The sequence below is a fragment of the Prionailurus viverrinus genome, chromosome C1 (genome assembly GCF_022837055.1).
Source record: "Prionailurus viverrinus isolate Anna chromosome C1, UM_Priviv_1.0, whole genome shotgun sequence".
NCBI lineage: Eukaryota > Metazoa > Chordata > Mammalia > Carnivora > Felidae > Prionailurus > Prionailurus viverrinus.
In genome coordinates, this window is record NC_062568.1 from 14,319,814 (window position 1) to 14,344,175 (window position 24,362).

Genomic DNA, 24,362 nt, shown 5'->3' on the forward strand with positions numbered 1-24,362 from the left:
GGTTGGAGAGGGAGACAGAGACAGAGTGGTAGGTAGGGAGATAAATGTAGAGAGAGAGGGAAAGGCCAGGAGAAAAAGATGTGGAGACAGTCAGGGACAGAGACACAGAGAGGGAGAGAAAAATACAGAGAAAGACGGAGAGAGAGACATAGTGACAGAGAAGGAAAGAAATGAAGAGATCATGAGAGACACACACACACATAAGAGGTGAATGAGTCTGCAGTCTTTGGGAAGATGGATGGTGACACCCCAGTCCCCTCCCCCAATACAACCTCGATCCATTATTTAAGAACCTTCATATCCCACCTCCTCCAAGGAGTGTTCCCTGATCATAGAAGCCCTCATAAGTTTCTTACGATGCCCTTATCTTTTATTTGGCACTTGATACAACCCCCCTTGTATTTATGTATGTTATACTACTGCAAAACTATCTTTACTGTTGTTTTTTTTTTAAAGGATGTTTAGGAATGTGGGTTTAAAGTCTTTTTTTTTTTATCAAGATGATATATACACACGATTTAAAAATCCAACAGTGCAGAAGAACTTATATCAAAAGGAAATAGACACCCTCCCTACTCCTTCCATTCTCAATGGCAAACCACCTCTTACACTTGTTGCTTTTCTCTTTGATATTACTTCCACACTTAAGTAATATGCTCATATCCTCTTTTTTTTTGATATATCAAGAGAGAACATCTACAGAGCTCCTTACCTTGATGTCAGAGGACTTAGCTTGTTTATTACCATCCCCACTGAACTCCACCTCCTTCCTCCCCATGCGGTTATATCCCTATTTTTGGTTCCTCTATTACTACTGTAGTTTTACAGAATATACTCACACATTTATTTCTCACTCATTCTGTGGAGCACAGATAGCATCCTGACTGCCATTCTGTAATATGATGATACCAGCATCACTTCCTCTTCGGTTGGCCTCCTTCATCCACCTCCTACTTGTTATCTATTCCTGCTATGTCCAATATGGTAGCCACTAGCCACATGGGGCTACTTAACTTTATATTTCATTTAACTAAAATGAACTAAAATTAGAACTTCAGTTCCTCAGTCACATCAGACACATTTGAGGTACTCGGTCACTACATGTGACTGGTAGCTGGTGTATTGGACAGGGCGAGTATAGAACATTTCCATCTTCACAGAAATTTCTATTGGCTTCTATTTTGTGTACTTAATGTTGTTTAGGTAATAACATTTACATTTGTTCTATAATTAGAATTGTTCACTGTGCTTTGTCTTTAGGTTGATTCTAACATTGAAAAAACCAATAAATAGTATTTATATTATTAGAAAAAAATAAGTATATTGCTTCAAGGAGAGCTAAGATGTGTTCTAAACATCTCCTTGGAAATTTTTTGTTTTTCCAGGACTTTTTAATTGCCTTTCTTTGCTCCTTGCAAAGTCCTTGCATGACTTGCCTTTAACACAGCCTAATTATTCCCTCTCCTCAATAAATTCTTCATCATATCAGGTATGGCATTGATTCTCTTTTTCCCCTGAGACCTTCCTCCTCAGTACTTCTGTTTCAGCCTGGATGTACTGCTCCTTGGCTTTGCCAGCCACTTGTCATCTTGGAAATTCCCTTTTCTTCTCTCCCAGGCTAGAGCTACTGTTTCCTGAATTCCACATCTTCTCCTTTCTTGGTAAGCCAAGCTTACTTCCTTGTTTTTCCGAAGCACATCCTTAATTAACTTCCCAAGAAGGGCCCTGTGGGAGGTAAATTTTCTATAGCCTGTCTTTCTGAAAAATGTCTTTTCCCATATCACCTTCTCTACTTGTTTTATAGTTTGGCTGGATCTAGAATTCTAGGGCAAAAGTTAGCTTTCCTCAGAACTTGAAAGTATTGCACCATTGATTCTTAACATGTTTTTCTGTGTCCTACTTCCTTTATAGGTGACGTGTCTTTGAGTATATTGTCCTCATCTTTGTTTTATGGCGATTTCACAACAGTGTATCTCAATGTGGGTTTTGCTCCCTTTCACTTATTGTGCTGGTCACTCAGTGAAATCTTTACATCTGAAGATCTGCAACCATTAGAGCCTGGAAAGTCTCTCATACTTTTATCTGATATTCTCTCTCTCTCTCTCTCTCTCTCTCTCTCTCTCTCTTTTTGAATTCTTATCAGTTGGAGAAGAGATAGTGAGATAGTGAATCTCCTGGAATGATTCTTTATGTTTCTAACTATCTCTTTCATGTATTCCATCTTTTTATGCCTTTTATTCTACATTTTGAGAGATAGCCTCCTCTTCCTTTTCCCATCCTTGAGTTAAAATTTCAGAGATATTTTTCATTTCCAAGAACATTTCTCATCTTTTGTAGGTCACTTTTCACATTATCCTGTTGCATAAGAGACCAATCTTTTTTGTTTACCTTTGTCTCTGCTTCTATGTTCTAGACTCTTCTCAAACATCTGAGGATCCATGGTCATGATTTCATGTTTAAGCTGCTGGAGCTTCAACAGTGGACAGGGGTGGTTGACTTGTGGCTTCTCTTTAGGAAGGATGGGGCAGGAAGCTAACTGCCACATCAGACTGTCAAATGCCAGAACACACTGTTGTTTATTTGGGGCATTTAACTTTGTTTAGAGAAGGAAGTTTTAATTATTTGCCTGGGAGATAGACCCCTCAGGGTTGATATTCTGAAGTTGGGGAAGTAGGCTGAAAGCAGGGGGTATACACTGATCTTTCCAATGACTTTATCAGTCAATATTCCTGATTGCTGTCCCTTATCTCATTTCTGCCATCTGTGTTCCTAGTGTCTCTGGTCCCTGAAGTTCTAACTTGGGCTAAATCCGGTCTCTACTTCTTCATCCATTTTCTGGCTTCTGGAAATTAGCTGAAATCTCTTATCTGTGGTTGGCTCCTCCACCTTTCTCTCTATTAGAAGATTTATTTATTTATTTATTTATTTATTTATTTATTTATTTATTTTTACAATCATTCTACTGAGATCTCAGGATGGAAAGCAGATGATGTGTTGTCTACCATCTTGATGCAGAAATCAGCCTCTATAGCTTGCCTGCCCACTTTGTGCTTAGGGCCATATTTTCCATGATGCTTCTGCAATACATTATATTATGTATCTTGGGATCTTGTGATGAGTTTCTTTAACACACGAAAAAAAAATTTCTTTCCTGATGAACTGGTATATTTCCTTGGAATGCATAGTGACATTTAGGCAACTTACTGTGTTTCCATTTTTGATTCTGCCAAGATGCTCAGAGCTAAGTTTTAACCCTAATCCTAATCCCTCAAAAGTACGAATGTTTCCTCTTCCATTTCATCTATTTTTCTTAACAATCATATGTATATGTCTTTTATTGTTGGCTACCTTAAATTCTTTTGTGAGATACATGGCTAATTTTTTATATCTCCCTTTCTCCCCATTGACAGCTCTGTAGAGGAGGTCATTCTTAAATTCTTTGTTTGTTCTTTCCAGGTTGACTTCTCCCTTCTCTCATCTTTAATATCACTTGGATTTTTTGCAAGAGGATTTAGTCCTGGATGATCCCTCAGTGACCCTCCAATTCTAATGAAACCCAAGTCCAATGCTGTCCTGCTTCCTGAACTGGGTCAAAGTATAGCATTAGTTCCCTACTAGACTGAAGGGCGGAAACCAGGCTTTACACACCTCCTCCATTGCTCAGTGGTTTAGTGGTTTGGAATCCATCCTGGTGAGCTCTCTGGTGCCTAGGGCAGCTGACCTGGGATGGCCCACAGGCCCAGTGGTCTCAGGAAGTCTATGAGGCAGTCAGGGGTAGCACATATGATTACCTCTTGGTTAACCTCCCTTTTTCTTCTCTCAAATCCTTCTCCATCTATGGGCTCTTTTCCCTTCCCCTAACCTTAGTAGGTATGTGTGTATGTGGGGCTGTGTTGGAGTGGTGGCGTGCCTTAGAGCTAGAGGAATCCATGCAATTTATATGCGGTGTGCCCTTGGTGTCCAAGTCAGCATCTCTGACCCTCAGTTTCCTCATCTGTGATATGAGGAGAACAGCTGGGGCGGCTAAAAGAAGATGAGTTAGCATATATTAAAGTTCTGCTCGATAGTTCTCAGCGGAGTAGAATTTTCATCACCCAGTCTCTACATCTCATATCATCCCCTCCTCTGCAGTCCTGCCCTGCTGTGTCCACCCTTACTGAATCAGTTCCAGCACCCTCATCTTCATGGCATGGACCAGGTCCCGCTGCCCTCCAAGCTCCTTCTCATACATGGCGTCCCTCCTCTCAGCCTCCTGCTGATTCTGCTCCAGCTCTGTCTGCAGCCAGGCCCTCTCTTCCTGACACCTGGGCACAGAAGGAAGACTCAGTTCCCAGCATCTGTGACCAAGCTAGGCTGGGCCTCTACCTGACAGGGAGCTCCTGGGGGGAAGCTGGTGGTACCTCCTACAGCTGATGTGCGCGCGCGCGCACACACACACACACACACACACACTCCCTTCCACACACGCACACTCCATACCCCCGCGCCCTCCCACACCACACATACTCACACACACATAAAACACGCCATACCACACACCAAGCTGAACACCACGGATAGGATGCCATCTATAGGCTGACTCCTTACCAACCGTCCAGAGGAATGAAAACAGGGTATAGTCTCCTGTGTTTCTTTAGAGAAGGTGAGCCAACATCTCCATTGGTTGTATTTCTTTTCTTTCCTTTTTTAACATTTCCATCTTAAAATGTAATTTTCTTGAAAGGCATGCCCACAATTGCAGCAGCTCTCTGGAGGGAAGGGGGGTATCTGGCAACCCAGGCTGGATGGGCTTTGCCCAGCTGAGAACAGCAGTTGGTTTGGGAGTGGGGTAACTGGTGGAGGACTTAGGGGGATATTTTTAGGTTTTAAAGTATTTTGAAAAATTATGGTACATCGTCTTTTCAATTAAGAAAATAATGTTAAACATATGGCTTCCTTAAATTTTTGTTTCAGTTTGGGCTTAGAATCTCCTCAGCTCTATTCTTGCCTCTTTTTTTGGTCTTTGGTGGCTTCTTAGAAGGTTCCAAGAAATCTGCTGCACTAGAAATAAGAAAGTCCCAGCCCCGCCCTCCATCACTCAGATGAGGAGGGTGTTGCAAAGGTGGGTGCACACCCTGTGACCTCAGGGTGTGTGTGTGGGGGGGGTGTGTGCGCACGCATACACACGCACGGCCACACCCCTGGGCTTCAGTGTGTTTGAGGCTCGCAGGAGGCTTGCCAATGAACTGAATTATGAATTTTTACAACACTGCCGTGTAGCACACCTCAGAGAAGAAAGCTGGGTAGGCTGTAAAGTCAAACTGACAACAGAGATCCACCATAATTCCAAAAAGACCAGTCCCTGCAGCTTTAAGGAAGGGTGTTCTTGTGCTTGGGCACTGGACCAGGGCTGTGTTTATTTTAATGAACATCTTGGCCTTCAGTGTCCTTGTTTCTTAATATTGGTATTTGATTTTCCTGAGCTAGTTTACTTGCACACTGATCCCAGGGCCTTTGGTGTGGCCAGTGCAGGTCCCAATGTGAAAACTGTGGTTAGTGTGTGTCTTTGAGGTGGGAGGGAACATTTATTAAGCCCCATCTGTGTGCCAATGGCTGTTTGAGGTGCCAGGAATACAGCAGTGCCTACGGCTCCTGGTGGAGCTTATAGTGTGTTGGGGACAGTGGTCAAAACAAGTGATAAACCAATAGCATAATTAAGCTAAGTGTGTGACGGAGATAAATGAGGGGCGGATAGAGGCTCGAGAGGGTGTTCAGGAAGGGCTTCTTAGACAAGGTGACCTTTAAGCAAATGTAAGAGATGAGAAGTCAGCCAAGCAGAGCCAGCGAAGGTCACATGGAAAGGTCTGCAAGTTGGCAAGAACTTGCTTGTTTGAGGAACTGAAAGAAGACTAGGGAAGCTGGGATACCATGAAGTTGGAGGAGGTGGGGGTAGGCAAGAGATGAGGTGGAAAGGGGCAGGGCTGTCTCCCTCACTGGCCCCAGGAGGAGTGGACTTGAACCTCAGTGCAATGGGAAGCTACTGAAGTATTTCCAGCAGGGGCTGACAGACACTCCTGGTGCAGGAGAGGACACGGGAGGAATTAAAGTCTAGAGCACCTGTTACACGCCAGCCCCCGAGCTTAGTGCTTTATGCCCTATTTCACTTAATTTTCACAAATATGGCAGACAGGTGATATGGTCATAATTTTACAGGAAAGAAAATAGAGCTTCAGAGAGGAAATAACACTTGCCCAGGGTCACACTGTTTGATATGTGGAGGGAGAAGAAATCTGGACGCAGGCCTGTTGGGCCATAAGCTCTATTGGCCTCCCCAACTGGCCTCCCCATACTTTTGTCCGTGCAGGGCCTGGTCGCCAGTGGTTTATGGCACAAGTGCTGAGTGGGAGCAAGGGATAGATCCTCATGAGCCCCTGGTGTGCCCCAAAGGAGCTCAATGGGGGGCGGGGTGGGGAGAAGTGTGATGTCTGCCTAATTCTGTCTGAGGACCTCTTCCACTTATACTTGCCCTAATCACTTTTGCTTTGAGGTCTTATCCAGGGGCAGAGGAAATCTACCTACTTGGAAAGATGGTCCCACAGAGCATCTGAGCTGGAAGGAGGAACTTTAGAGATCCAACTGTCTCCTTTTGCAAATCAAGGATCAGAGGCCAGAGAGGGAAGGCCAATTTCTCAAGGTACCACAGCCAGAAAGCTAGGAAGTGGGTACTAGGTGCCCCACAGCTCAGTTCCAACTGTGTTTTCATAGCCCCTGGTTGGTCTGCTAAGGCCTGAGGCCAGGCTTAGCTGGCCCACTGTGTCTTCCCTATGTGTCCTGCCTGGGGCTCTGTGCCCAAAGGGCTCTAGCCTGCCCACCTTCTGTCTATTCTCCACACCACAGATAAAGTAGTCCTGAAACCCATGGGGCTCTCCACTTCCTGCTCAAGACTCTGTTCCAGCCTTCCATAGCACAGGGAGTCTCTGTCCACTCCAGCCACATGGGCTTGCTTAATTCCAAGTGCACTTCTGGGATTTTGCCTTTGCTGGTGCTCCTGCCTGGAGCACTCCTCCCACGGTCTTTGCACGGTCGTTTTTCCAGTGGCTGGGGTTTCTCCTCAACTGTCACCTCCTCAGAGAGGAACCCCATGACTCTAAATCTAGGTGAATTTGTGTGACTCTAAATCTCCTGTCTCTGTCCCCTTCCCTGGACTGATTTTTTTAACAGCGCCCATGACTACCTGACATCCTACTCCTATTTGTTGATCTAGTGTCTGTGTCCCCAGGTCTGTGAGAGCAGACACTGACTGTTCTATTCACTGCTGTCACCATGCTCATGGCCGCAGGAGAGTCACAATATACTATCTGCTGACCGTGTGGGCTCCCTGGCACTTCAATCCGGCGGTAGTGAAACAGTCGCCCCCAGCTTGATGCCCATGGCCCCTTTTCCCTGGAGTGATGTGTTCCTCCTGAGTGTCTGGATCCCAGGAGGATCCCTCCTGGCCACAGGAGCTTCTGTCCTGCTATCTGCATTCTGACGACTCTCCCGCAGATCCCCAGCCCAGGCTTCTCTGAGCTCCACACTCAGCTGTCTGCTCAACAGCTCCACTGACATGCCTAAGGGGTGTCTCAGACTTGGCATGCTCTCCCCTCAACTCCTGAACTTTCCCCACAAGCGAGCCCTGCCACAGCACACCGTCAGCTGTGACTCTAGCTTTCCAGCTGGTCAGGCTGGAAAATGAGTCATTCCTGACTCTGTCTTTCCTTCTCCCCCCAGGAAGCCCCAGCTCACGGTGAATCCAGAATCTCGCAGCTGCTCTGCACCTCCACGACCAGAGAGCATTCAGAGGCACCCCTGCCCTCCCCTTCCTCATCGCTGTCCCTGCTTCCACCTTGGTTCCTTACAGACTAGCTCCACAGAGCAGCGGGTTTGAGCCCTTGAAAGCACAGATCAGTCCAGAATAGGCACATCTATGGGGACAAATCAGCAGTTGCCTAGGGCTGGGGGGTTGGGAGGAAGTGGGCAGTGGATGCTAATGGTACAGGGTTTCTCTTTGGGCTGATTAAAATGTCCTAAAACTGATTGTGGTGATGGATGCACAGTTTCATGAATACACTAAAACCCACTGAATTGTTAAAAAAAAATGCAAACCTACTTAACCTTAAAGCAAATAGTCACATCTCCCTCTGCTCTGAACTCTCAGTGGCTCCTATCTCACTCTGAGTCAATGGCAAGGTCCTTTTGATGACCTGTGGTCTCCTGTTACCCAGCTGACCTCCCCCTACCTCCTCTCCCTCCTCTACTCCCCTGAACCTCCGTGATATTCCTAGGACCTGCCATGCCCATTCCTGCCTCAGGGCCCTTGCTCTTGCTCTTCCTCTGCCTGGAATGTTCTACCACATGCCCAAACAGCCCATTCCTCATTTGCTTCAAGTTTTTAACTCAAATATCACTTTTTCAGGGAGGCCTTCCCTGGCTGTGTCGCCTCATTTAATATCACCCCGACACTCCCATTAGCTGCTTTATTTTTATCTTCCTAGAACTTGTCACATCTGACATTCTATGTAATTAACCTGCTTATCGTGTTTACAGATTGCTTTCTGCACTAGAAGGTAAGCTCCACAAGGACAGGCATTTGGTCTGTTTTGTCTGCAAGAGGATTTCTGGCACACAGAACAGGCCTGGCGCAGCTCTGAGTATCTGTGGATAATGGACTGGATGACAGGTGGAGAATAGTCGGGGCTCCCCCAGCTGAGGGAGCAGCCTGGGCCTGGTTGTCTCCTTGGAGCCTCCCAGCTGCTTCCTCCAGCCTGTCTTGATTCCCAGAGAAGGCCTCTGGGTGTGCAAGGCCTCTGCATTCACCTAGGGCCTGAATCATGGGAATCCTTGCTGACCAAACCGCCAGGCTCAGCTGAGTGTCTGGTGGGAGGAGCCCCTGGGAGCCTTTATGGGTTGGTTTCTGGGCCTATAGTGTCTCTCAGCCTTTGAAACAGAGAGTCAGTAAACCGCTCCATGATTCAGTCTGAATCACAGCTACCCAGGCTCTGATGGGGTTCAGGCTGGTGCCTCTGGCCCTGGGGCAGGTGTCAGCCATGTGCAAGAGTCAGGGGCAGGTGAACTGACTGGGGCACACAGAGCTAAGGGTGAGAGGGACAGAGAGACCAAGTCAGACCAAGGAAGATCTTTGCATAGCAGAGGTATTTTTTAAAATTATGAAAGAGAAACTCGGACACTGAGAAAGTTGTTCTCTGGGCTCTTGCAGTTAATGTAATGACAGGAAGTTGGAGAAGGTGGAGGTGAGAGTAGCTGAGGGGGAGGCAGAATGAAATAAATACAGGCACTCAAAATATTGGCAGAGGGCCCATCTTTAAGCCCACAGGTTCTGGAATCATCTACCAGGGTGTAGACCTCAGCTCCTCCACTAGTGACACTGGGTGAATTGTGTGGCACCTTTGAGCCTCAGTTTTCCTATCTATACAATGGAAATTCTTAGAGAACTTATCTTATAAGTGTGTTGGGAAGAAACGCTTAGAACAGTGCCAGGGACATAGTAAACGCTCAGTACATGATAGTTATGATGATGATTATGCATTAAGAGAGTGAAAGAAGACTGTGCAACAGGGAACAGGAAAATGAGAGACAGAGGACAAGAGGAAAGGTGGACACTGAAGGGGCAGGAGTGTGGAGGGGCAGAGAGGGAGACTGGGAGAGAGGGGAATGGCAGTGGAAGAGGCAGCAGAGAGATAAAGGTGAGTGTGGGAGGGGAGGGAGGGACAGGAGGCATGCACCCCTCTTGCAGGCTGTTGGGAAGGCCAGTGAGGGAGGGTCTGCCAAGGGGAGGGGAGGGGTTAGTGGGAGCTCCTCCAGGAGCCCCAGGAGTAGTGCCCTGAATGCTTCAGTGTCCCAAAGCTGTGCCCAGCACAGGGCCTGATGTACCAGAGATGCTCAGAAGCCACTTGCTGGTGTGGCCATGAAGGCGAGTGGGCGCCGGGGAGCGCCTCCTGTCCTGCTGGCCTCTGCTGCCCACCTGGCAGCAGTTGCCAAGGTTGCCAAGGTTACCTGCTGAGCCGCTCCTGTAGTGTCCGCAGCTCCCCTTCCTTCTCCTTCAGCAGCTGCTCCTGGTGCTGCGCCCGCTCCTCGGTCTTCCGGAGCCCATGTCTCAGGCTCTTGGGGGTGGGAAGTAAAGGAAAGGAAAGGGAAGCTGAAGGAGGAGGGCAGAGATCCCAGCCCCGGGTGTGACCTGACAAACATCCCCATGAGACCCCAGGGCCATGCGAGATAGCCCTTGGGTGGAGGGCTGGACTGAGGACAGCACTGGGAGCTGAGAAACCCGGCTCTGACTGCCCCTGGGAGAGGATGATGATCACAATTCAAGAGAGTGAGAGGGGACTGTGCAACAGGAACAGGAAAATGAGAGAGGAACAGGTGAAAGATTTCTTCCTTTGCTGAAGGATGAAAGTTACAGAGCTCAAGGATACAAAGAAGGTGGAAGGAAGGCTTGAAATTGATCTTGGGGATCTCCAGGAGAAACATCTACAACCAGAGCTGCTTGGTGGGATGTGCAACAGCAGAACTTAGACATTGGTGGGAAATCCGCCAATAATGAGGGCTACTGAACTTGAGAACCTGTCATTGACCCCAAAGAACTGTTGGGGGAGGGGGGGTCTCAGACTCCAGGGCCTGCAGGAGCCAGGCAGGTAGTACTGGTGAATAAAGTGGGCTTGCCGTGAGGCTGTAGGGAGAGGCAGGGACTGTGGTGACCTGAAGAAGACCTTCTCAGAGAATAATAACCCTGTGCAGACCAGTCAGAATTATCTGTGGGCTGGAACGCACCCCTCCCCCCGCACCACTGAAGACTCCCACCTGGGGGCCAGGTTAGAGAGGGGAAAGGAGACAGGTACAGAGCTCAACTGCTCTCACCTTGACCACATCCTGCAAGGCCACTTCTGCTTGCTCCTTCCTCCTGGTCACACTGGTCTCTCCTGTTTCCTCTTGTGGTTTCTTTGGGGTGAAGTCTTCCTTTGTTCCCAGGCCCCAAAGGACCCCGGGCTCCCCTGGAATGCTAGGCACCTCCCACTCCTGCTGGTTCCCTGACATTGTGTCCTCTATTGTCCCTGTAGGGCCGGAGGCCAGTAGCCTATGGGCATGACCCTGCTCTGCTCCCCCTTCATGAGTCTCCTCTGCACTGGGAAGAATCCTTCTGCCCTTGGCCTCTGTGTCTATCACCTCTTTTGGAGCCCCCTCAGACCCCTCTCCCTGTCTCTGGATGCTGGGTGTTGAAATCTCCAGGCAGATCCCAGTTCTTGGGGCTCCTTTCTCCTGGGCTTGCTGAAGTTCCTCCCCTGCTGGTTCCCACATGCCCTGGGAGGACCCGAGGCTCCTGGGATCTTCTCTTTTCTTTTCCAAAAAGGGAGGAAGGTGCCTTTGTTTCGGGGACCTGGAGAGTCCGGCCAACCAGTCTTCCCTGGGTGCATCTTGCAGACAGCTGGTTTGGCTAGTGTGCAGCTCCTCTGGCTGGACTGCTGTGGGGTTTCCACGTGTGGCTGAGATCTGCAGAGAAGCCCCAAAGCCATCACTGCTCTCAGCACCAATTTGCCAACCAGGTGGGTGGGAGAGGCCACAGACCTAATCCAAGGAACTTACTAAATCTAAAGGAATATTGATTCAGGGCCCAGGAATCAGAATGTTAACATCGCCCCAGGTGGAGGGGAGGCCCCAGCTTTGATCCTGGTCAGGGAGCAGTAGTGCTTCTCAGTGCTCTTTTCTGTCCCCCCCTCCCTGCCTCCCCTGCGTCTTCTGCAGTGATCTGGTTTCTACTTCCCACCCTCTCCTCTGACCCTGCCCCCTGAAATTCTCTGGGTTTCAGTTTTCTTGTCTGTAAAATGGGAATAATAACGCCTGCCTTGCAGAGTTGTGGTGAAAGCTTAAACAGACCGACAGTAGCTAAGGGTCACCTCTCCTGAGAAGCCGTCTCCAGGCTCCCCTGTTCCTCCGTGCATGGCTGCATCACCGCACTTAACAGGTGGCGTTGCAGTGTGTTCCCCCTTCTGGGCACAGGCTGAGTCCTCACGGTATCCGTACCTGGTGCTAGGAAGCTGGTGGAGTGTAGAGTGAGATTGGGAATGACAATGGCCATGAGCTACCACTTACGGAGCACGTGGCCAGGGGCCTTGCTCTGTGCTACACGCAGGCTGTCTCTACACTTCCTCACAATCACCCTGCAAGTCAGGGCAAGTACCTTGCCAAGGGCCTTGGTTATTAGGGGCAGAGCTGGGATTTGAACCCAGAAACCTGACTCTTCAATCTCTCCAACTGAATGAACTGAGACGTTTGCAAATTGTCCAACGGAGGTTGTTTCCTTGATGTGCATCCTACACACTTCCGGTTACCCTCCCCACCGCCTCCTCCTCTCCTGGGCCCCATGGCTCCTGCAGATGGTGCCAGTGGCCCCCTTCTCTCCCCGATATCCTCACCACCTTAGGACTACGAGCCCTTTCTTGTCCTGTGGCTACCCAGTCCCCAGGTCTACATGCCGGCCTCTCTGTCTGTCTATCTGTCTGTCTCCTCAGCTACTGCCCATCCTTTGGGGCCCAGCAGAGACGGAGAAGAGGCAAATCAGAATGAAGTTGGGCAGAGGCACCTGCTTTGGGGAGTCTTTGGTCTTTCTGGGTCTTCTTCCCTGGGTCCGGCTGGGGCAGCAAGACCTGCAAGGGAAGGTGGCAGGGGGACCACGGGCCTCTTTCCAGCAGTGGTCGTGGTGCTCAGCGGCAGGACATCCCATCTTTCCACCCACCCACTCATTTCGCTTCCGCTCCCGCCTTCCTACCTCCCCACCCTTCCATCCTCATGTGTGCATCCCCCTCTCCATCCATCCACGAGCCTTGCCCACCACTCGTCCTAACAGCCACCATGCGCTCGTCCTTCTAACCCTCCACCCCAACCATCCAACGACTCTTTAGTGAGTGTGCAGTCTATGCAGCATCATGTGACAGGACAGATCGTGCCGGGAAAATAGAAGTCTGGGGAGGTGGAGAATCAGAGGCTCAGACGGCAAGGAGGGAAGAACTGATGGGACTGGAGGCTGAGTTTGGAGCTTGCTTGGGATGCGTGGTGGTCAAATGGCAGGAAGGCACTGAAGAGAGGCTTCCCTTCAAGCTAGACGCACTCACTCTGAGAACATGGGCCAGGCTTCATCTAGGTCCGGCCACCGCAGGTTCAAGTCGAAGGTCACTCCATTGAGAGCATAGAGAGAATCCAGGAGCTCTTCCCGGAGTTCAGGGCACACCAGAGGGCTCCGGGGGCCATACCATTCCCTGTGTTATCGGTAATCAGCAGACTTGGCCTTTGGTACTTGGCCTTGGTGCTGTGGCCGCCCCCGCCCCCAGGGGATCTTCCTCTGCTATACACCACCATGGGATGGTTCCCCAAGCAAGGCTGTGGCCCTTGGGGAGCAAGAGGCTTAAGCATCATGGTGCTATGAGGACTCCTGGGTTCTGACGCCCCCTCTGCCCTTTCTTCCTGGACTTTTCCCTCATGAAAAGGGAATTTTAGTTGTCCTTGATATTAATCCATCCGTCTGGGAGGCAAAGAGGCATCTTTCACAAGGGACAGACAGTAGACTCAGAGGGTGTCAGTAGGATCATGTCCCAACAGCCCCACCTGGTGAGCTCGGGGTTCAGAAGGCAGAGCTGCAGGGACTCGGCCAGCTGTCCGTGGGCTAGGCAGAAGCGGATGAAGGCACGGCCTTTTGCTAGAGAAGTCTTCAACTGCAGGGTGCACAGGGGGCAAAATGGTGGGGAAGAGGTGGGGAGGTGGGGGCCTGGTGTGGTATTAGATCAGAGGGAAGTCGGCCAGGACAGAGAGACAGGATGGGGACTTGTGTTGTTTGGGAACGAAAGGGGTGGCTGGAGGGCTGCTGAGGGCAGGGCTAACGAGACACACGAGGGCCAGGTGAGGGGTCTGTGGTCAGTGGAGCGGGCATGGGTGAGAAAGGGGCTCCCGGAGGCCATCCCCATCAAGGGCCTGGTGGCAGGACCCCCTCATGCTGAGGCCAGTCTCCCTGCCAGCTGGCTCCGGATACCTTGTCCTGTGAGCAGACGAAGCGGGCCGGCTCCGTGCTGCCCCGCTGTTGCCGTAGGCCAGAGCAGAGGAAGTCCCAGTAATCCTTCCGAGGCCTCAGGAGGCTCTTCTGCTCTTTCTGGTCAAACTGGGAGCAAGGCCAGGGAAAGGAAGGCATGGAAATGTTTCCTCCCGGAACCCACCTTGCATTCCAGCACGCTGAGAATGGAGGGGAAAGGGCTACTGCAGACAGACCTGGCTTCAGGGGCTGGCTCTGCCCTCAAAGGCTGTGTGACCACGCTCAAGGTGCAGGACCTCTCTGAGCCTTTGGTATTCTCATTCATTCATTCCAGTAATACTTACTGAGCACTTACTATGCGTCAGGCTTTGCTCTGTGCCCTGGGAATATACAGCAGTGAGCAAACTGACCTCATGAGCTTATACCTTGGTAGTGGAGACAGACAACGTGCAGAGTAAGTAGAACATATAGGATGTTAGATGGTGCTGACTGCTAAGGAGAAAAATAAAGCAGGGAAAGAGAATAGAAAGTACGTGGTATGTGCACACGTGTGTGTATGTGGTGTGTGTGTGAGATGTGTGCGGGGTGTGTGATGTTTGTGAGCGTGTGGTGTGTATGTGTGTGTATGTTTTAAAAAATTGTATTAGGGTGGCTAGAGAGAGCCTCACTGAGGCGATACTATTCAAAGTCCAGATCCAAAGGAAATGAGAAATTGTGCCATTCAGATTTCTGGGGGAGAGCATTCCAGGCAGAGGGCAAGTGCAAAGGCCCTGGGGTAGGTGTATGCTTTCGGAAGATCAAGGAGGTCAGTGTGAATGGAATGCAGCAAATGAGGGGGGTAGACTGGCAGAAGATTCACACATGCATCCTACCAACCTCACATGTACACTCACACCACACACATGTGCATAACACGCAGAGAAGTAGGAAGGGTATGTGCGCCTATGTGGGGCTGGTAAGGTCATCCAGCACCTCAGGGGGTTAGAATGAGAATTTAAGGGGCACCTGGGTGGCTCAGTCGGTTAAGCATCCTCCTTCGGCTCAGGTCATGATCTCACGGTTTGTGGGTTCAAGCCCCGCGTCGGGCTCTGCACTGACAGCTCGGAGCCTGGAGCCTGCTTGGGATTCTGTGTCTCCTACTCTCTCTCTCTGCCCCTCCCCTACTTGTGTGCATGTGCTCTCTCTCCCTCTCTTTCTCTCAAAAATAAGTAAATAAACATTTAAAAAGAAAAGAATGAGAATTTAATAAGGTGGGGCAACAGAAGGGCTTTGCCTGGCCCTTGGTAAGTGCTCAACAAAAGCGCCAGCAGCAGAAAGGTCCAGCCCTAGGACATCTCAGCTCTGAGACTTCAGTCCTCAGAAAAGGTGGCTGCCCTACTCCACCCCACTCCGCCCTGCCCCAGCCTCCTGTCCACCTCGTGCCCCAGGCTGCAATGTCAACCTCCAAGGGTGAGGTTAGATGTCGGGATTAGATGTTGGGAAGGGCTTGCTGACTCTGAGGGTGCTGAGGCGGCCAGGGGCTCTTCCTGAGTATCTGGGAAATCCCTGCTGGTGACCTGGGCCTGGAGAGAGCGGGGTGGGAAAGGGGCGGGGCGGGGGGGGGTCACCTGTAGCAGCAGCTCCAGGCAGCCACAGAGTCTGTGCAGCTCAGCGCTGGCATCTGTCACTGGAGGCTGCCCGCCAGGGTAGCCCTGGAGGATGGCGGAGACGGCAGCTGCAGGGGCGGGGGCAGGGGGATGGTGGACATCAGGCAGTAAGTAGTGAGGGCTCTGACGGAGGGGCTCCCGAGAGCCCTCACCTCTCTCCCAACTCAATCCCAGAAAATCTCTCAGGACACACTCACCTTTCAGGTTCCTGGTGAGGATGGCCCCTTCCTCTGCCATGAGTATTTCAAAATGATGTGATTCTTTGTGGCTCTGCAGGGTCAGTCCAGGAAGGAGCCTCCGGGCTCAGCTGCCCAGTGGTCTCCTTATACAGAGGAAGAATCAGCGCCTAGGCCAGGAATGGGAAATATCTTGAGTCACACGGTGAGTCAACTGGTAGGATAGACACTTGGGCTCTTCCTCATAGGCCAGCATGGGAAGGGGATGGTATGGGCCCCACAACACCAGGGGAGCAGTTCCTGGGTGCTAGGCCCTATGTTCTGTGCCTGACATCTTTGTCTTGTTCAGTCCCCATAATAACCTAGGAGGTCATTAACTCCATGAAAATTTTTTTTTTAATGTTTATTTTGAGAGAGAGAGAGAGAGAGAGAGAGAGAGAGAGAGAGAGAGAGAAAGCATGAGTGGAGGAGGGGCAGAGGGAGAGAATCTCAAGCTGCCTCTATGCCCAGCTCGGAGCTGGACTCGGGGCTCGATCTCATGACTGTGAGATCACAACTGCGAGATCATGACCTGAGCCGCTATCAAGAGTTGGAAGCTTAACTGACTGAGCTACCCAGGCCCTAAGTGGAGAAGCTAGAGCTTGAACTCAGGTCTGGGTGTCCACACACAGGGCAACCTGATGTGAGCGGCCCTGTGAGGGCTCACGCCATGAGGACACTGGGCTGAGGGACGGTCACCCCTCTCTGCCACAGGGAGCCTTGCCAGAGCAGTCATCATCCTTGAGGCGCACATTCATCCTTTCCTGGCCCCCAGCTGAGCGGAAAATGTGTGCTGTTTGAGGAAAGGGAGGCAGAAGTAAAATGAAGCCCTAGAGCTGGGACTGGGCCAGAATGCTGGGTGTGTGTGGGGGGCAGGGCACCTGGTCTTAATCCTGTGGTTCTCCCCCGCCAGGGGATCACAGCCTTTCTTCCCCCGTGGGTCCTGGGGCTCAGAGAGGAATACTGTGGCCGCTGGGGGCCAGTGGCTTATCCTGATGTCACCTGGAATAAAGACCAGTCATGGGAAACCCCAGGGGTCCTGTGTCTCAGACCATAGTTGCTGGAATTCGGGGGTGTGGGTAAGAGTAAAGAAACAGGGGACACAGTGGAGGGAGAAGGGGAGGGAAACAAAGGTAGACGAGGGTGGAGGGTGGAGATGGTGCTCAGGAAACACTGCGCTGGACGTTGAGAGCCCTGGGTCTTCATCCTGACCCTGCTACTAACTCACTGTGTGGCCTTAGGCTCATCATTTGCTTTCCCTGGGCCTCAGTTTCCCCATATATAGACCAAGGGGGTGGACTGAGGGTTTCTGCACCCCCTTCCAGTCCAGATCCACTTTGAACTCCATGAACACCTAGATGTGCCTCATCGTCTCTCATTTCTATCCAAGTGTCCCTGCCTCTCGCTCCCAGCATTGCCCCATTTCTCCAGCCACCCCTAGACCCCTTCCCTGCTACTCACCTGGGAAGGCCTGGCTGGCTGGGAGACAGAGAGCCGGCACTGCAGCCCGAGCCTGTCACTTGTGACCGTGGGTCCCGTGCAGCCTTTCCCAGAGTGCGGCCTGGGAAGTGACTCAGGCCCAGCCCAGCAGGAGCAGGAGGAGCAGAAAATCATGGGGGACATGTGGGAGAGGCGGGATCCAAGGCACCAGGGCAGAATGGGTGAGCTGGGGGATGGTACCCTTCGGGCAGATGGGGTGGCAGATTCACTTGTTGGCCAGACACCAACTCACCCAGAGCCACAGCGGCAATTGCCCCTATATGCGAGGTTCCTTCCCTTTCCCAACAGGGTCACTGGCTCTTGCGTTTCTTCCTTGTCGCCACCAGGCGGCACAGAGAGGCTGTGATTGCTGCTCTACCAGATATTCTGTCTTTTCGAGCCTCGGTTGAACTGCGGAGCAGGTGGGGAGGAGGAGGACAGGGTCCCACCACGTATCTCCCTCCCCTTCCCCACCTCAGTCTCCGGGTCACCAGCGCCATCCTGCTCCGCCCCGCACTCACCCCTAGAAGAATGGAAGTGAAGCCACTGTGAACCCGGGTTCACAGCTGGGTTGCCCGGGTGGGCCGTGTTCTCCCACCCTGGCTGTGCCCCGCCTCCTCAAGCCGGGGTCTTTCCACCTCCGGGTCCTCATTTTTCCAGGCTGGGATGCCCCGAGGGCTAGTATTGGGGGCCGAGAACAGAGGGGCAGGCACCTGCGAAGACTACTGTTTCACAGACCTCAGGAACCGCCTGGAAACCGTGGCACTCGAGGTGGCCGAGCCCGGGTCCGCCGTTCCGCCGCGGACTTCCTGCCCGTCTCTCCCTCTCTGGGACTCGGTCTCCCCGCGCAGAGGCTCCGGCCCCCCTCTCTGTCCCCCGTCTCCCCGTGTCCCCGGTCTCTCCCTCACTGCTTCCTGCCTCCCCTTCGCGCCGTCGGTCTTCTCGCCATCCCCAGACTCGGCCGGCCGCCGCCCGGGCCCCCGAGACCCCGCCGCCGCCCCTCCCCGCGCCCCCGCGTCCCCCTCCGCCCCTGGCTGCGTCCGGGCGCCCGTGTCGCCGCCCCTCTCCCGGCCCGCACTCCCCGGCCGCTAGGCGGTGCGGGCCCAGAAGGCTCCGGGCGGGGACGCACCGCCCCCCCCACCTCCCGACGTGCGAGGCTCCCCGGGCGGCGCGGTCGCCAGGGCGGGGGGAGGGGGCCCGGCTGCCCCCGCGCCCGCGTCCCCGCCCCCTCCCCCCAGCCGGGCGCCCAGCCGGATGGGCTGCACCGTGAGCCTGGTGTGCTGCGAGGCGCTGGAGCCCGGGCCCCCCTGCGGCCCCCAGCCCCCGGGGAGCCCCCCGGCCCCGGCGCGGGCCGAGGGCTGGGAGCCGGGGGCCTCCGGCCGCGCCGAGAGCCGACGGCTGCTGCTTCAGGTAGGGAGCTGCGGGGCGGCTGCGGGGGAGCGGGTGGCGGTGGCGGGCAGAGCCCCGCTCACCTGACACAGGTAGGGAGCCACGCCAGGGGAGCGCCTGTCAGGCGCCTGCCAGAGCCGGCTGCCCCCGGGGGCGCCGGTCCGGGCCGGGACCGGGTGAAGGGGCCGCGAGCCGGCCTGAGGCCCCTCCTGGGTCTGTTGTGTCCTTGGGAGGAGGCGGATGTCGGACGTGACCCCCTTAAAAGGGCAAATGGTTCAGGTGAGGTTTAGGAGCCACCCAAGTTGGGCAGGGCTGGGAGTGCTGGGGAAGGGCACCGAAAGAGTTTGATTTCCCCTGAGCCGGTGCAGAGTTGACTGTGTCCCGGGGTAGCTGTGGCTGTTGTCCCTGACTTCTGTAGGCAGGAGGGAGGGGGCCTTCTGAACCAGGGAAGGCCCCGCCAGAGCAAGGACTGACCTGAAGATGATATGGGCAGCTGGACCCTCACCCCTGCGTTCTCTGTTTCTGGTAAGTCTTGGAGCCTCTCAAGTGGGCAGCTGACCCAGAGGGATGGGGATAGGCTGGTGCGGGAGGCAGCTGTTTGTTCTGGAGGAGGCGTCTGTCTGGGAACCACCAGGCCCCCCTAGGTGTGGGCGCTAGATTTCTCCAAGGAGGAAGTGAAGGACAAGGAGATATTTGGGGTCACTAGGGACTAGATAACCCTGCTCTAGGCTCCCTGCTTAAGCCCAGCCTACTTCCCTGTTTGGGAAAGGTTGCAGCCTCCTAAGATTTGTTTACTGGGCAGGGTTTGGCTGGTGTCTTATCTCCCCCCACCTGGGGCACATGGTGTTTGGGCAACTCAAAATGTACGCTGTGGCCATATCCCAGCCCTTCTTCCCCTTCACTGAGGCAGCCAGTGAAGTCCAGTGTGTGTGTGTGTGTGTGTGTGTGTGTGTGTGTGCGCGCGCGCACGCACGCACGCATGTGCTGGTGACCTTTCTGTCTCGCTTGACCGGATGTCCCTCCAAGGCAGGATTATAGCATATTCGTGGTTATACTCCACTGTGCAAAACATGGGGCTGCATTTACCGACTGAACTCTGTCTTCCCCAAGCCCTAGCCCTGACCATCCCCGTGATGACCCATCATGGTGAGGAACAGGCTTGGTAGGGCAGAGTGTTGCCCTAGCCCTTATAGTGGCTGGTGGCCCAGGTGTGATTCCAATGGGAGCCTTAGTGCCCCGGGGTAGGGTGAGGCCTCAGTGTGTCAGCTCGGCATCCCATACTATTGCTTCTCAGTCCTGGCAAAAGGGCAGAGGGTCTGGAGAGTGGAAATGACATGGCACAACCCCTGGACTGTTGGGCCCTTCTAGAGGTCATCAGGACTCCTCTCTGCCTCAGAGCCTCATGAACTCTCCTCTCTCCTCGAAGGTTTCAGGGGGAAGTGCGCTCACAGTGCTTCCCCTTTATCTGTTCTGTCTCAGACCCTTCTGGACTTCACTTTCTCTGTTGGTGCTTCTTCTTGACTCCCCCTGTCTCCCTCCATTCTGCACTTGCAATGCAGGCAGCTGTGGGGTGGCTTCCAGGGGGGCCACCTGAGGGTGGGCAGGGACAGGGACAGGCAGTTGGTGCTGAGAAGGAAGAAGAAGCCAGGGGCACTGGAGGTAGGTGATCAAGGAGAAGGAGGGGGAAGGGAGTGAGTGCGTGGGTGTGTGACAGCCACAGGGACAGGGATGGGGACAAGTGTCTGTCTGCATTCGGATGAGCTGGTTTCTGAGCGGCCTCTTGAGAGTGCCTGGCGCTCGCTCATGACTCACCGGCTCCTTTATCTGCGGGACAAAACTCCATCCCAGTCCCAGCCCCTGCCCATTGCTACCCTAGCCCTGGCTCCAGCGGGGCATGCTGTTGCCCGCTGCTCTCTCCTCTCACCAGCACCCCTCCCCCCCATTTATACTGCAACTCTCAGGAGACCGGTGACCCAGGAAAGAACAGCCAGGCTGCTTATCGCTTCACTAGAGGGGGCGTTTACCACGTTCTTGCAGTGGATAAACATCTCTTGGGCTCTGAGCTCCCCTCCGGAGTCAGGGCTTAGAAGTTACTCAGGCATCTGGGCTCCCAGCCAGGGCTCTCCCACTGACAGACCTGCCACTGACATGCCACCATTGCTGCCACTGACCACGTTCCCCCTGTCCCCCTCCAATACATATGCTAAGCTTCTTTCCTTGGGCCACAGGCTCCTATCACTTCCTCCACCCACAGCCTTGCTCTCCTCCTCTCCCCTCTGGGCAGCCCCCTCCCACCCAGGCCATATTGCCCTCTCCCCCACTGCATGCTGCCCCCAACTCGTTCCCCTAAGCAGGCTGTCCTCTGCTTACACCACACTGCCCTCCTCCCTCTGGTGGCCTGCTTTGTCCACCCCTCCCCCCCCCGCCCCCACCAGGCCCCATTATCCACAGCACTCTCCTCCTCCCTCCCGAATTTGTGGCCTGCTCCTCTTCTTTGCTCTGGGGAGGTCTGTCCACTTTGGTTCCCAGGCCTCAGAGCCCTAAGCCTGGGTTTTTGGAGCCTGGAGGTGTAGGCCCTCTACCCCTTAGGTGGTCTTCTGAGGGTCCCACGATTACCCTATGCTCTAAGCTCTCCTTTGGTTCCACATGTCAGCCTGCCAACTTCAGGAGAAGGGAAGGTGGGATTTGGCACCCCTCCTGAGCATTCCCGCCAAACCTTCTCTGACCTGGGTGCCAAGGGGCCTGGAGGGCATCTCCAGGTGCCAACCTCGCCTCCTCGCTTTCTGCTGTATCCCAAGGCAAGTGGGTGCTTGTCAGATGGTGGCAGGAGCAGAGGGAGGAGACTCTGGATCGTTTCGGCCTCCTCTCTCAAAAAACCAGCCCCTCGGGTCAGTTGGTCTGGCTTTTGCCCAACTGCCCAGAGCTCTGCTGAGTTTAGGAGTTCCCCAGGAGGCCAAGTCCTACAGCCTCCCCTGTGTTCCTGTTGTGCGGTCCTCACCCCTGATGGGAGTTCTTTAGCTCTGTCTACTGTAGGCTGGATTATTTCCTCTTTCTCTCTAGTTATATATAATCATAACCACCACCCGCCACCACTGCCCCGAGCTGAAAAGGATCTTGGTTAGTGGATCTGAACTTCTTGAGGCCACAGATGCCTTTAAGAATCTGGTAAAAGCTATGGATGTTCTTGCTAGGAAAATGTGCACGGGCATGTGTAGACACGCGTATATACACACATCATATACCCCTTCCCGTATACCCACCACCACCACCACCACCGTCTGTGGTCCTGATACAGCTAACCCCTGCATTTCACAGAGGAGCACGCTTAAGCCCAGAGAGGAGACATGACTTGCCCAAGGCCATAAAACAAGTGGGTGGCAAAGTCAGGACCACAGCCCAGGCGTCCTGACCCCCAACGAGTGGAAGTTTTGTTCCCAGAGGCAACTTTGCCTTCCCCAAAGGCTGTCTTCAATGGCCTGGCCATTCATTTATTCAACAAGAGGGTTTTTGGTGGGGAGTTTTAGGGTATTTATTAGCTTAGCTTTTAATAGGGTTTATTTCACTGTATGTTGATGTATTTTAAAAAACGTATTTTTATTGAGATGTAATTGACATATAACATCGTAGAAGTTCAAGGTGTACGATGGGTTGGTTTGATTCATTTGTATGTTGCCATATGAACGCCACCGCAACGTCAGCTAACACTCCTATCAGTGCTTCTACTGAGTCATGTAATTATCGTTTCTTTATGTTTTTGGTGGGAACAATTAAGATTTAGTCTCTTAGTCCACAAGCAGTTTTGAGCACCAGCTATAAGCCAGGCATTGAGCTGGGAGCTGGGGAGAGAGCAGGAAATCAGGCAGCCCCTATCCTTGCCTTCAGAGGTGGTGCTGATGCAGCGGGACAGACAGAACAGAGCGCAAACATGACTGGAAACGGAGCCATGGAAGAGAAATAAGGATGTAATGGGAGCTAACAGAGGGATCAGATTTAGGTTGGCAAGGTGGAGGAAGTCATCTTTAGCGAGCAGAAGGTAGGGAAGAGAAGCATTCTAGGTGAAGGGAACGGCATACTTGAAGGTCCTGAGGTGAAGAGGTGGGAGCCCTCATGGGATTTGACAGAGGCTTTTTCTGGCTGCGCCTGGCTCCCCATGGGCCCTGCCATCCACGTGGTGTGGGTATTGATTGGATGGTGGATTGGAAGCGGGAAGGGGGGCCGGGCAAGGAGACCTGCCGGGGGGAGATGGGTCACCCCCAGTCATCTGGGTGAGATGCAGGCTTGTGGGTGAGAGATGGTGGTGGTTTAGGTTAGCGAAGTGGCTGGTCATGGGGAGGGATCAGGGGGTGAGGGTGAGACCGATTCAGGCAGAGAAGGGACAAGATATGGAGATGGGTTGGAAATGGGCTGCAATGAGGCAGAGGTGTGTGTGAACCTGACCCCCTCACCTTACAGAAGTGGTAGCTGATAAAGCCTCATCAGGCACTCCTCGATTTCAGTTTAGTATTTCATAAATATAAAGTGTTTCATAAATACAGAAAAGTGCACAAACTTTTCCCAAGCTGAATACACCCACATACCCATGACCCAGAACACAGCCAACAATGGAGCGTTACCAGCATCCAGAAGTCTCTCCCCCTGCCCCCTTTCCGGTCACTAAGTCCCCTCTGAGGGTTATTCGCTATCCTGACTTCTAACAACATAGATTTTCCTGTTTCTGAGCTTCTTATACGTGAGCACTTATAGGGGTTATTTTGTACCTGATTTCTTTTGCTTAACATTATGGTTGTGAATTTCATCAGTACTCTTGCATTCGTTTGTAGATGGTTCCTTTCCATTGCTGGGTAGTGTTCCATCTGGTGAAAATACACTATCAATCCTGCTATTCACAGGCATTTGGGTTGTTTCCAGTTTGGGGTCATTGTGAAAAGCACTGCTATGAGCATTTTTGGGCCTACCTTTTGGTTCTAATTTCTTTTTCTTCTTCTTTTTTTAATGTTTATTTATTTTTGAGAGAGAGAGAGAGAGAGAGAGAGAGAGAGAGAAAGTGCGAGTGGTGGAGGGGCAGAGAGAGAGAGGGAGACACAGAATCTGAAGCAGAATCCAGGCTCTGAGCTGTTAGCATAGAGCCCAACGCGGGGCTTGAACTCATGAGCCATGAGATCATGTCCTGAGCCAAAGTCAGATGCTCAATGGACAGAGCCACTCAGGTGCCCCTGGTTCTAATTTCCGTTTGGTAAATCCATCCCTCTGTTTTGATGGGTGTCTCTGGAAGACCCCAGCATCTCAAGAATCAGAGGCATCATTCTATAAGGGGAGCACTTCAGGCATTTGTGGGTGATGAGAGACATTTTGGGGAAGTGGAGAAGATTCTCTAGCACCCTAGTATGTTCCTTTGTAGTAACTCTTCTCATCTTTCCCTCCCTCTTACAGTGGGTGGGAGGGGAAGGAAGAAGAAGCTTTAGAGGCCTGCATTGAAGTAGGGGTGGGTGGGAGCTGACCACCTCTGACTTGCATACTCTCTAGGGGCAGATCTGGGTCCCTGGTGGATCAAGGGGGTGTGAGGCTGAGGATGTGGCCACGCCT

The 24,362-nt window shown here is 52.5% G+C and overlaps 1 protein-coding gene across 8 annotated transcripts in view; it reads right to left on the bottom strand.

Moving 5' to 3' along the window:
• The window catches only part of RUFY4 (RUN and FYVE domain containing 4), a 24,220-nt gene extending 2,523 nt beyond the window's left edge, over nt 1–21,697 (bottom strand). Inside the window, exons 1-12 of one of the 8 annotated variants that reach the window (XR_007154821.1) lie at nt 17,373–18,229; nt 15,894–16,042; nt 15,658–15,764; nt 14,054–14,179; nt 13,633–13,739; nt 13,143–13,286; nt 12,614–12,677; nt 11,928–12,068; nt 10,894–11,523; nt 10,033–10,139; nt 4,158–4,304; nt 3,649–3,757 (exon numbers count right to left, since the gene is read on the bottom strand). Coding sequence is in view for 7 of the 8 variants with exons in the window: in XM_047871214.1 (XP_047727170.1) it covers nt 3,661–3,757; nt 4,158–4,304; nt 10,033–10,139; nt 10,894–11,523; nt 11,928–12,068; nt 12,614–12,677; nt 13,143–13,286; nt 13,633–13,739; nt 14,054–14,179; nt 15,658–15,764; nt 15,894–15,933 (1,710 nt within the window). In the remaining variant the exon portion in view is untranslated. Of the gene's footprint in view, nt 1–3,008; nt 4,024–4,157; nt 4,305–4,587; nt 4,749–10,032; nt 10,140–10,893; nt 11,524–11,927; nt 12,069–12,613; nt 12,678–13,142; nt 13,287–13,632; nt 13,740–14,053; nt 14,180–15,657; nt 15,765–15,893; nt 16,043–17,372; nt 18,230–19,253; nt 19,488–21,505 lie in introns of those variants that run through there. The other 7 variants (XM_047871212.1, XM_047871211.1, XM_047871210.1 and 4 more) reach the window with 7 other exon arrangements.
• Nucleotides 21,698–24,362: the final 2,665 nt, after the last annotated feature.